The 10529-nt window shown below is 37.6% G+C and overlaps 1 protein-coding gene across 2 annotated transcripts in view; it reads left to right on the top strand.

The window, feature by feature from the left end:
• pcgf5b (polycomb group ring finger 5b) overlaps positions 1-9645 on the top strand; it is a 29443-nt gene extending 19798 nt beyond the window's left edge. For both annotated transcript variants that reach the window (XM_023266761.3, XM_023266762.3), the window contains exon 9: positions 9186-9645. In XM_023266761.3, coding sequence (XP_023122529.1) covers positions 9186-9233 — 48 coding nt within the window. In that variant the 3' untranslated portion in view covers positions 9234-9645. The remainder of the gene's footprint in view (positions 1-9185) is intronic.
• Positions 9646-10529: the final 884 nt, after the last annotated feature.

Raw genomic sequence — 10529 nt, forward strand, 5'->3', positions numbered from 1 at the left:
TGTTAACTGTCTGAGCTACAAGCAGTTTGTGGACCATTTTTGTCTCATTTTTCCCTCATTGTGGGTTCATTTTTCACTGCAACACAAAGTCCTGAACCTCTATGGAAACAGAACAACCATGAATAGAAGTTTTCTAGAAAGTTTTATTGAGGAAATGTGGAATAGATGAGGGAATCTGGGTTGTGGAGGTGAAGAAGGTTTAGCAGGAGAAAGCAGCTTTGCAATTTTTTACATTTTTTCCAGAGATGTAGCACAGAGAAGCAGCGAATGTGAACAGACTTGGACACGAAAAAGGTGTATAGAACAAACCAAACTTGACAGACATGCACATTAGAATCAGCTGATTCACTTCCGGGCAGAGACAGCTGAGAATTCAGATAAAAAGTGGCTGAAGAACTGGTGTCTTACACTGCAGCAGGTGATTGGAGAACCAAGATCAGGTGAGCCTTATTGCAGGATTCAGGACAGGTGATAAAAGTAGCCGGAGAGGCAAGAAAACACAGAAACTCGACCCAAACAGACATCACTGCAGCTGACGAGATATTTTTGCATACTTGTAATGCCACGAATCTAAAAACAAGGAATAACATAAGTTGAATTTCATGATTATGTTGTAAAAATTTAAATCCTGGAATCGACATGTCTGACACTTTTCCAAGTGGTGTTAACAAAGATGGGAAAAAATGGTGACTCCACGTAATATAGATATTTTACTACTTGTCTCTTAACTGCTCTGTGTAAACACTGCCTGCAGTTCAGCCAAAAACTCTCAAATTTTATGGCATGTGACTGTTGGTCACAGCTGGCTAACTAATCTTTTGCTCTGATAAATGGTGTAATTCTTACTGTTTATGACTGTCGCAGCCACAGGGGACAGTCACTCAGACTACAAGCAGTTCCATGTTGGTAGATGGAGAGCGTTGTGGAGATTTAGCTAGCAACAGGCACCATGACAAAGACTTTTGTGATGCTTAATGACATCTGGCTAGAGCTTGTGACAGCATCATATGTTAAATCAAGCCAAGGTCAACAGAGAAAGAATTTTTATGTACTTGTAGTATAAATAACAGCTATGTGGTAGGTACACATGGCTTAGAACAGCAATATAGTATGTTGTCCAGCATAAGCCAAATGTGTAGACAAATGAGTTTAGAGTCATGTGGTACATGTGGAGATGATTTGCGGATAATTAAAATCTAATATGTTACTAACAATGACAAAACTCTCATGCAGCTCTGGAAAGAAAATGTTCAGACCTTCGATGTCTAAAACCTGACTTTGTCCTCACAAAGACAGCAGGACGGTCTCGCTCCCAGCAGGAGGAGTCGTCCTGTTCCGGTGTGAAACGTGCCGACGCTCTCAGGCCTCAGGGTCGTCGTCCGTCGTCGCTTCAGTGTGACCATCTGCCAGTGCATGAGCGCACACACGCCTGTGCACGGCAGTGGTGGCATATTTATCTGTTTATCTGCACACGTGGGTGTTTTCATGTGAGCGATTAGCCACTGAAAGGTCTCGTCCACCGGCGGCCGGTGACTGAGGAGTGCAGACAGCTGGCTCAGCAGGAGGCGTCAGATCCTGGGTCAGCGGGAGGAAGTCGGCCTGAAATGAGACACTTTTATAACGTGGAGCTGCTCGGCTCCAGCTGCGTCCTCATGTCTTTCACATAACTCCCATCTCACCACAGTCTTTTCTTACACATTAGCTGGAATAACTCTTTCACCGAGTTACGAGGAGATGGTAATTATTTTTCCCCCCTGTTACATAATCGTGTTGCGTAATGAGCAAAAAAGTACACAAACGACTTTAAACTGATCAAAATAAAACACGGTTCGACCCTATTAGTCCTGTTGGAGTCGACATGCTTCTTATGTAATAATGAGATACAGATTGTGTGTTTGAGCGTGCACAGATTGTCAGAATTGTAGGTCATGTCATTTTCCATCTGCTCCTTTATCCCATATGGCGAGCTGTGGACACAGATTATGAAAACATATTAGAGGACAATAAAACAAGTCATTGAAAGGGAGCTGCTCTGGCGTGTAATCCCTGCAAGTAGTACAACAAGGATTACCGCGGAATTCAATTTTATTGTTTTGTGACCGAAAAAAAAACTTCAAACCTGAGATTTAAGCAAAGTTATTTGTAGAATTTTTTTGGGTTTTTTTGCAGAATCTAGTTACAGAAAATGGCTAATTTTTTGTGATTTTTTTTTTAATGGGATGTATGAAATCAAGTGACTAGTTGTTCAATGAAACAGCACATCGCAGATAAACAGTTCAACGACCATCAGAAAGTTGACCAACCTAAACAACAACAACAACATACCCTTCAGTCCCAGAGTTTAGAGGATTAAAATGTGTTCTCTGCTCATAGAAAGCTTCCTAAAGTCTCAGCTGGGAGATATTGAGATGTTTTGGCTTCACTTTTGGGGAGTTGTCATGCTGCTGCACACGCAAACCCTGCAGCAGCTGCCTGTGCAAAACTTCCCTGGATGTTGCAGCTGCAGTCCAGAGCAGAACAGTGATGAACAACAGAGAGCAGATGGGCTAAATCACATGTGTGGAGCAGAAGGTGAAGCAGTAGTTCCTCGAAATGGATCATCGCTTGCTGTTTTCCTGGATGTGAAGGAGACATCACATGCAAAGAGTGCAGCAGAGACTTTTGTGTTTCTGCAACAAAGCAACACAGCTGACTGGAAAACAACTGCAGCACGATGAATGCAAACACCGCCTCACGGAATCCTCGTCCTGCTTCATTGCATATATCCCTAACAGAAGTTGAAAACAGCCTGAAAACAACTGATTTCATTTTAGGTAAAAATGTCTACAGATTTCTTTTGGAGCTCAACAAGCGCCTTAAGGAAGGAAAACACCAGAATTTAAAAGCATTGAAGCTGAATGTGTGAAGAGAACACTCATTTTGCTTTTTTGCCTCCAGCCCAGTCCCATTTTACTAGATTACTTTAAGTATTATTCATTAGTTGCAGTTCAAAGTTGCATCACCCTGTGAAGCCTTTTATTGTTCAACGTTTTAACGACCTAAGGAGGCATGCATTTTTTATGTTGGCAAGCATTATGGGTGTTTATCTAGTAAAGGGGCACCATGACGAAGACTTCTATGATGCTTAATGATCCCCAGCTAGAGCGTCATATGTTCAATTAAGACAAGGTCAGCAAAAATAGCATGCCTTGTGGGGATTTAGCTAGCAATGGGCACCATGACAAAGACTTTTGTGATGCTTAATGACGTCCAGTCATCGTCTATGTGTTTTAAACAAGCTGAGATTGACTCAGATAGCATCTTTATATCCCAACTGGCTAAAATAGCAAGATAAGGACAGGATAAATGTTCACTGTGCTCAATTTCTGTTATCAACAAATCAGTTATTAATTAATAATGCCGCATTTCTTCATAAGATTATTCAAAATTGGCATCTCTAGCATCCTGCTGTAAAATGCACGCTCCCTGTATGTACACGCAGGATCAAGTTAATGTCCATGCAGATTAAGACGACCTTAAAAACGCCTTGAAATGTCCAACCCAGTGCCATTATGAGCCGGTTTTCCTCTGCAGTTTTCCCTCCACAACAGGAGACAGAAATCAGCCCCTCAGAATTATTTATGTCCCGACGGCTGAGTCACAAGGATAAACGCCAAGAAATTATTTTTGAATCCCGTTTGAACCCTGTCTGGCTCAGGACAAGGTGAGGAGGGGGATGACGGAGAGGGCGAGAAAAAGATGAAGCCTAAGAGTCGGCGATGGAGACAGAAGTCGGAGAGGAAAAAGATACGAGTCATTCATCAGTCTCATCCTGCTGACAATTCCACAGCTCGCCTTCGTTTTCTACCTTCGAATTAGAGGCCGGTCAGGACGGCTGCACTCACTCGGGAGCGAAAAACAAAATCAATCTGTTGCCTCTCGGGATGTCATTTAGTCAGAACATGAAGCTGCTTTCTGATTGTCGCCATGGTGACTTTAAAAACATGAGAAATACTCTTCTGACTGCGTTGTGGAAACACTCCGAGGTCTGTAAGCCTATTATTAGGACGTTTTGCTTTAGTTAATTTCTGTTAAATTCATCACATCAGGCTAAACTACTTAGCTATACGGGGGGGAAATGAAACCAGGGCAAATCTGTATACAGAAAGCAGAGAGAATGTAGTGGATATTAAAATGTTCTGTTTGTTTTTATAGCCTGTCTAATTGTGAGCAGTTTCTGTAATTTTCACATTTTTTTCACATTTTTAATCACTATATACTCATTTTTCCCTGAAATATAAAAATCTGTTAACAGTATAATATATTCTTTGGTTTTGAAATTTACGAGAATTAAAAGATAATTTAAAGAATTTTTTAAAATATTAATAAAACAACAGGAACTAAATTTTTCCAACAAGAGTTTGCAATGTTGGGAAAAAATGACTCTACATAATATAGACCAGGAGTATCAAACTCATTTTAGTTCAGGGGTTACATTCAGCCCAATTCGATCTCAAGTGACCAGTAAAATCACAGGATAATAACCTACAAATAACTACAAATTTTCCTTTATTGCAAAAAAGTACATTCTGAAAATGTTCACCTTTAAGGAATTATCTTTTTACAAAACATTTTGAACAACTTGAAATTTCTGAAGAAAAATGAGTTCAGTTTCAGTAATATTATGCCTCAGTTTATCATTTACACATTACAACTTCCAGATCACAGAGTTTCTACAAAGGAACAAAACATTTAGTCACAGCTATCTGGAACTGAATGATCTAGTATTTTACTTTATGTTTTGTTTTTTTTTTAACTTTATGATCAAAATGACAAAAGTCAGACAAATAAAGACAAAAAAAGAACAAAAACAAGACAAAATATTACAAAAATCAGACACAAAATGATAAAAATGAGACAAAATGACAAAAAATGAGTCAAATGACATGAAACAAAACAAATAAGAAAAAAATAGACAAAAAGGTTACAAAACAAGAAATAGACAAATGACAAAAACGAGACAAAAAAATTACAGAAATGACAAAAACGAGACCAAAAATGATAAAAGCAAGAAACAAAACAACAAAAAAGTAGACACAAGCGAAACTAAAAAACACAAAACGACAAAAACAATACACAAAACAACGAATAAAGCGCAACACAAAATGACAAAAATAAGACAAAAAACACAAGTGAGACAACAAAGGAAACACATGGCAAAAATGAGAAACAAAACGACAAAAATATGAGACAAACAAAAGTCAGACAAAAAACAACAAAAGCAAGACAAAATATTACAAAAATGAGACACAAAATGATAAAAGAACAATGAACAATCTAGTATTTCACTTTATGATCAAAACAACTTGTCATGGTCTAGAAATTATTTTAAATTTACAGTTTTAAAAATTTACAATTTGCAGTTAATGTCTTCTCTGTAATTTTTACACTTTATAAAGTCGTCCCACGGGCCAGATTGGACCCTCTGGAGGGCCGGTTTTGGCTCACAAGCCACATGTTTTACACCTGTTTTAGATTTTTAATATTTTAAAAATATTTTAAATGTATTTCCATACTCCCATCTGCTCTGCGTAAGCACAGCCTGCAGTCTAGCTAAAAAAACCCTAAATTTTCGTAAGCCAACTGTTGATGGTAGCTCAGTCAGTCGAGGTTTCCCAGCTGCGCAGAAAAACACAAAATTTTAGTTTTTTAACAGAATCTAGTTAAAGTCATCTGTTTATTTTTGGTGATTCAAAAAAAATAAATTGTGAAATTTTAAACAACCCATGTAGAATAAGATGGTGATAAAATATCAAGATTTTCATTCTAGATTTGAAAAACTGTCCTGACTGAGCAGCACGTCACACATGATTCAGACAATTAACCAATCTGTCACTGATCAATGGAAAAGTCAATATCCAATGATTTTTTTCCCCCCAGTTTTACAATTTTTGGCTCTGATAAATGGTGTAATTTTGGCAGTTTTGCGAACACAACATGTCTTCTAAAGCCGTTGGCTGGTTTTAGGGGCTCAAATGGCCAAGATGCTCATCTGTTGTGTAGAAAATTACTCCAAATGATCCAAAAATCAATATGTTGTGTCATATGATCAATGTTCTAAATGCAGCAGTAGATAGAGAGGCAGGTGGTGATGACCTGAAGCTGACTGTTGTCCAGTGAAGCGTTAAAAAAACATATTCACAGCCTCATAATCAAGTTTATTATGTTAAGTTCAAATCCTCCTCTGACTGTAACTGAAAAACAGTAATCTGTCTTTTTATAACACAGAATGTCTCTGGAATTGCTGTGAGTCACAAAGTGCAGCTGCGACAGATTCGTTCCGTCACCTCGTTAACACAAACCAGTTGCAGGTGTTTGTTCAGAAGCAGGAAAGTTTGTGGCTTGAATGATGGAACTTTACTGTGAAACCCCAAAACTTTTTCCCTAAACACCTTCAGGCAAGTTTTCCACATGAAACACACTTTGATGAAACTTTTAAAAAAGTGTACGACAGAAAAAGTCAAGGTAAAGCTGCTTGCAGAAGGAGGTTGATCTGAGAAAAGGGCATCCAGACATTCAAGGAGAGCAAAGACAGCAACTGGAATTTTCTCTTGAAAAGTCACCTGGAGCTAAAATAGAGCTCTGTGGCAGTGATGCAGAGAGAACTCCAGCTATATTCAATTACAAATAGGCTTTACATGCAGTTTTCCTGATGGAGAGAGTCCTGCTGTGCTTGTATAGTGTCTATTTGTTGAAATTAATATTGCATTAGAGGATGATTAAATTAAAAGACTAGAAAAGCAGTCAGAGAGTGCAGTACTCCTCCAAGGCTGTTCTTTCCTCCATATGGCATTGTCAGAAATGCAGCATTTGTTTATTAGTTATTGATCAGAAATCACAGTGCCATAGAATGTGTCCATTTAATATAGATGTACCCACAAACAGAATGACCTTGTGCTGAGCACAGACATGTGTTCTGCATGTGTACATTATGTACACATACTGGATCGCATGACCTATATATGTAGCGGGAGGCGGGAATTGATGGGACTCAGAAACACCCCCACAATTTAATCAACTGTTCCTTGTATAATTTCTGACGGCTAAGTCCTGATAAGTCCTCAGCGGTCAATTGGTGGTAGGATCAAAATCATGTGATCATCAGCAGGCGGCTGACGTAGTGTTCACTTGTTGTCATGGTTACAGTGACGCCATGCCGCTATCTGGCAATGATACAGAAATCTTTAACAAATCTGTGGATCCAGACTATAAGCTGCATCACTGCTAAAAACATTTGGTCCTTGTGTCATTTCTGACCTTCCCTGAAAATTTCATCCAAATCTGTTAGTCTGTTTTTGAGTAATGTTGCTAACAGACAGACAGACAGACAGACAGACAAAACAAGGCCGATCGTCACATAACTCTGTTGCGTTCCTTGGCGGAGTAGTAAAACAGTCAAACAGTAGTGGGTAAATCAAAGAAAGTAAGTTAAATGGTGGCATGAATGTGGTAAATTTAATTACTCCCAACAGTTACATTACAAAAAAATCAGGGACTTAATTAAGACTCTATTTAGCAAAGCAACGTAAGTAATATGTCTATAGTTTGTACAATCACCATTTTTTCCCCCAATATTGGTAAGACCTGTACACTTTTGGAAAATGTTGTACATGCTGACTGCAGATTTTTTCAGTTTTTATGGGAGAAGTAAATGATTTATGTCATTCTAACTTCACAAATAACACATTTCTGAGTTCTCGTTATGTCTAGTCATGGTTGTTCTGTTTCCATAGAGGTGCAGGACTTTATATTGCAGTAAAAAATGAGCAGAAAACACCCAGAAACTGCTTGGAATTGAAGGTTAGAGTCGAATATATTGGAGTTAAGTGTGTCAGTTTATTGTCATTTGTACTGAAAAACAACTGACAGCAAATTTAGTTTCCTTTCCCCACTTTTTAAACTTTTTACTGCTGTTGAATGATTCAACATTTCAGGCTTTTGACAAGTGAAGAAAGTCCCTTAAAACGAGCTGAGGGCTGCTCACAGGATGTTAGTGAAATATAATTAAACCGTTTGGAGACAGAAACGCTGAGTGAAGGAGTGTCAGATTCAGACCGAGGCTCACCGACAGACCGGTTAGATTGGACTCGCTGTTGTCTTTATTTCTTAGTCTTTTTGGAGGCATGATGCAGCAGAATGCAGGAAGGAGATGACAGCAGCTGTGCTCTGCTGCAGCATCGAGCTGCCAGAAATAGGAGACTCGCTCTCCACTTTGCAGCTGCTCCGACACAAACACTCGCCTTTTCCCCTTTTTGAATTTTTTATGAAAAGGGCAGCTCACGTCTTTTGACTGTTTCAAATGAGTTTTGCCGTCGAAGGAGGCAGGAATGTGTTTAACAGTCAGCGCTATTTCACCTCAGTGATGGATGGATGACTGGTAGAGGTGGAGGCTGGGGGTCCCCGGGGGCAAAATCATCTTTATAAATAACAATCTACATTTACATGGCAGATGAAGACCAGTTGTGTTTATATTGAAATGGTACCGTTCAGGCTCTCTGGTGTCATCTGGCAGTTGTTGACATGTTTGCAGTCTTTGGATCTTTACGTACACTTCAGCTGTAGGAAACTACTCGTATTTTTCTGCCAATGAGTGACGAGGGATCCATTGTATGGGATCATATCTTGTGATCAGGTCGATGTACAAAACACTAAACTTTGACACATTAAGTCAAGCTTTGCATTCCAAGACCTGTGTGGCTGCAGTTAGGCTCCAGAATGTTCAGAAAAAGTGGTTTTGGGTTGTTAAGAGAGAAAGCAGATCCTTGACCAAGAGCAATAAATTCATTAATGCAAGCATAAAAATCTGGATTATTCTGAAAATATTAGACATTTTGGCTAAAAACAAACTTTAATCAGTAGTAAGTGAGCTCCCCGTCTCAGTGACGTCATTTTTATTTGGTCGAGATGCTTTGGTTAATGTGTGTTTTTGATATAAAATTAGTTTTGAAATATTTTTTGATAAATAACTGACAACCTGCACACTAAATCTTCCAGCTCTGGTGATTCTGAATTCATCCAGTGAGTCCTCTTTGTGTTTCCAGCATCAGCAGCCATGTGGTTTTCATCTGAAAAACGCTCGTGTTTGCAGTGTAAAGACCAACAGATTGATTCTATCTCTGAAACAGTTTCTCCTTTTCCCCCCTCAGACGTATCCGATGGTTCTGGAGTATCGGCCTCGTATTGACTTCGGCTAAACCAAGCCTGCAACAAGAGGACCACACACACTCTCACACACACACACACACACACACACACACATACTGTATATACACACACTTATACATACATACAAATTGTAGAAGACGGTAAAAACACCTACATTTCCAAGTGGACACACACAGTAAAACACCAACAAGCCCACGATGTGCAGAGAAAGAGAAAGATTTAAATGTATTTTTGTACAGCCAATGATGAAGTGCAAACGTTGTTATGTTAAAGAGCTTTTATGCTACATAGAATAATATATGCTATATAATATATGATATTTTTAAATGTATGTCCCTGTGCCTAAAAACCTGTCAGATCAGATCAGAAATGAAGTACGACCATATCTCCACTCTGCCTGTCTAACTCTAACTGTAGATTAAACGTTGATTTTCTACTGTTCATGGTGGGTTTTTTTAATGTTTTCTTCTGCACATTCACTCTCACAATGTGAACATGTGGCTAAAACAACAGTCAGACTGTCTTTATATTCTTTTTATGTCTTTGCTTATGGGTTATTCCACCTAAAATCATCAGGTTCCTTCTGCTCGACCATCTCTGCCTTGTTTGAAACCTTTTTTTTGAATCATAAAATACGGATATTTTATTGAAATTTTAAATAATATATCACATTTTTAATGATATGTTGTGGTACAACTTGTCATACCTGCTCAATCAGTTGTGAAAATTGACTGGAAATAATTTATTTTTAGTTTTGTGATCAATATTTCATATAAGAAACTATTCTATATGTTTTATATTACTATGGCATCTTAGAAAGTATCACCAGTTGACTCCTATATTCGCAGTTTTTTGTTAATGTGCTCAAAGATGTGACTTTTCTTGAAGGCTTCAGTGTTTTTTAAATATTTTAACTCACTCATTATCACAAATTATTTGATGTACTTGTCCAATATTAAAACATATGTAGAGCAGGCAGTAGTAGTAAAAGTAGTTAAGTAGTAAAATATAGAAATTAAAGATAAGTAACGTAAGTAACATTATATATATATATATATATATATATATATATATATATATATATATATATATATATATATACATGTATATATATATATACATGTATATATATATATATATATATATATATATATATATATATATATATATATACATGTATATATATATATACATGTATATGTATATATATATATATATATATATATATATATATATATATATATATATATATATACATGTCTCCTGTTGTACTTTAGTTCCACCTAAACTCAGCTGCTGTTAGCATCTGTTAGCTTCTCTGTGCT

The sequence above is a fragment of the Amphiprion ocellaris genome, chromosome 16, assembly GCF_022539595.1.
Source record: "Amphiprion ocellaris isolate individual 3 ecotype Okinawa chromosome 16, ASM2253959v1, whole genome shotgun sequence".
Taxonomy (NCBI): domain Eukaryota; kingdom Metazoa; phylum Chordata; class Actinopteri; family Pomacentridae; genus Amphiprion; species Amphiprion ocellaris.